The following is a 2593-nucleotide window of genomic DNA, read 5'->3' on the forward strand; positions in this document are numbered from 1 at the left end:
GGGGGTGTAAAACCTCTCCTTCAAGCCCCACTTTTATCACTGTTACAAAAGAAAATGATCAAATGTGGTAAATGTGGCACTTGAATTTAAATCTGTGTAGCGCAGGCGGCCTTACAGTATATACAATTTGGGTATATGAGTGGATCAGCATCTGTCTGTGCCCCAAATGCTGCATCAGGACTCCGGCCCTAGAGATGCCTTTGTTTTATTTCTTTTTATTTCCTTGAAGTGGTATTGTAGCTACATTAGTCCACTTTTAATCCAATATAAAAATGATAATTCAAATTAAGACAAGTTAATTAAAATTATCCTCGTTCTTTTTCAATGTTCTGCATCTGCCTCTCTGCTTCTGAGCTTTAAGACAACCAAAATAAGACCTGGAACTTCTAGAAACAGCTCTCCATACAAGAAATCAACGTCTACCACGTGAAGAAACAGACCTGTGATATCTCCAGTGCAACTGACAGAAGAGGTTTCCCTGACCATAGCAATTACTTTCCTTTCCACCAAGACCTAAGCACTGTCCACCATATCCAGCTTCAACAGGCCTACCTCATAATAGCATGAGACTCAGCCACAAGTACACTTGGCTTGTAGCACTAGAGTCATAGAACAAACCCAGTATGTATACCATTTTTCACACAGTTTTAAAACAGAACGCTGAAAACACACTATGAACTTGTCTTAACTGGAATAGAAAGGAGGTTCTAACTGCAATCTATGATTTGATTACATAATGCTTTCCCCAGCTCTTGTTCTGTAGTGTTAGAAATTAAAAATTACAGACTTTTCTGGTTTCTTATTGGTTTTGTAGAATTTCAATAAGGAGTTACATATACATTTAGAAAGGTGTTTTTTTTCCCCTCTGAAATACTAGTTGCTCAATCCACACATAGGGTAACATAAAGATGACCCAAACTAAGAAAATGTTTGCAATTATTTGAACCTGAGTTGGCAATTGTTCACTGAATAATCGGGCAGCACACGATTGATCAAGCATCATGTAAACGTTTATGCGTGTTCAGTGCATAACAATACAACTTTCGTAACAATGCCAAAGTGCAATTTGCTTTTTCAGCTCTCTCAGTCCCAGTGAGTTATTCTCTCTCTCTCAGGAATGATGCTCCAGTTGGGCGACTGCACGTCCCTCACCAGCCAGTTGAAGTCGTCCACCTCTCTCCAGTTATTCCTGCTTCTGTCTAAGCCGGAGATCTCAAAGTCCCTGTCCATGCCTTCGTAGCTCCAGCTGAAGGGGGCGAACTGGATGCCGCTGCAATCCTCCACGATGGCCCGGCTGGTCACCTGCACGTACACCTTGGTGTCGCGGGTGTCGTGGGCGCGCAGCTGCTGGCAGGGGAAGGCCAAGACGCAGCCGCTGCAGCCGTCCACCAGCACGGAGGTGGCCACCGGCCCGCACAGCACGCGGGAGTCGCGCACGTGGCGGACGTGCAGGGCGCTGGGGCTGCCCAGCAGCTTCACCGTGCAGTTGCGCAGGTCGCTCAGCAGCACGTCCCGCTTCTCCACCTCGGCCGCGCCCTTCACCAGCGTCTCGCACTCCAGGCCGATGAGGCCCGACGGGACGGGGGCGGCCTCCGGGGCGACGGCCGCCGGACCGGCGGAGGAAGAGGAGGAGGGCGGGGCCGAGGCCTCTTTCTTGCGGCACTTAAAGGCGAACTTCTTCTTGGGCTTGAGCCGGTCGCGGGAGTCGTTCAGGGCCCCCTGGAGCTTGTGCAGCGTCTCCTGCGCCTGGCGCAGGTCGTAGGACGGGAGGAAGCGGACGCTGTCGCTGAGGAACTTCCGCAGCTGCTGCAGGCGCAGGGCCGCTTCCTCCAGGGCCGGCGCCGCGAGCAGCTGCTCGACGGCCGCCCGCTCCGCCTGGAAGGTGCGCTGGAAGAACTCGCCTTGCTCCTCCGTCACCTTCTGCTCCCGCTTCTCTTGCTGCCTCCTCTCCAGCTGCTGCTGCCGCTCCTGCTGCCGTCTCTGCAGGCGCTCCGGGAGCGGAGCCGGTGGCGCCAAGGCCTGCGCGTCCATCTTCCTCCTACTTGGCCGCGCCCACCGCTACCGGAAGTAGTAGAGAGGGGGAAACTGACGCAGCAGCAGCACTTGCAGCCAGTGACGCATCTGTCATTAGCCGAGCCTCACGCGAGCTCCGTGCGCTCCCCCCCCCCCCCCACCCCTGGATTGGTTGGCGGACCTCCGCGGTGGCGCGAGTTCACCGCTGATTGGAAGGGGGGAAAGGGAGAGGAGGGTGTCAAAGGGCACCTGGGCGGGGTTTTGAGGCTTAAAGGGCCAGCTGCAACTCGTCTTCTGGTGAGTTTTTTCTCCGATGTTACTTGTGCGTTTTCCTGCAGTAGGAAAAGGTTAAACTGGCTGCCGCTTCTTAGCCCGTGAAGTGTAAACATACCAAGAACCTGGGGCGGGGGCAGGTTTCCTGCCCACCTCCCCTTTAAGAGGTAGAAGGGAACGAGACGAGTGTGTCAACGGACTCATTTAAATATTGGCTTCGGGGTGGAGAAAGGGCGCCTGTGTCGGCCCCTGGGGTGAGGGGAGAGCGCGGGCAGGGCTCGTCTTTCTGCCTCGCTTGAGCTCGTTC

General features: G+C 53.6%; 1 protein-coding gene across 1 annotated transcript; it reads right to left on the reverse strand.

The window, feature by feature from the left end:
• Positions 1-861: 861 nt before the first annotated feature.
• TBCC (tubulin folding cofactor C) lies at positions 862-2095 on the reverse strand. Its single transcript, XM_030194608.1, has one exon. It carries the CDS (start codon positions 2029-2031, stop codon positions 1084-1086), a length of 948 nt encoding a protein of 315 aa, XP_030050468.1. The 5' UTR covers positions 2032-2095; the 3' UTR covers positions 862-1083.
• Positions 2096-2593: the final 498 nt, after the last annotated feature.

Source organism: Microcaecilia unicolor, chromosome 3 (genome assembly GCF_901765095.1).
Source record: "Microcaecilia unicolor chromosome 3, aMicUni1.1, whole genome shotgun sequence".
Classification (NCBI taxonomy): domain Eukaryota; kingdom Metazoa; phylum Chordata; class Amphibia; order Gymnophiona; family Siphonopidae; genus Microcaecilia; species Microcaecilia unicolor.

Coding starts and splice junctions, on each gene's coding strand:
- TBCC (XM_030194608.1), bottom strand. CDS start 2,031: ATGGACGCGCAGGCCTTGGCGCCACCGGCTCCGCTCCCGGAGCGCCTG.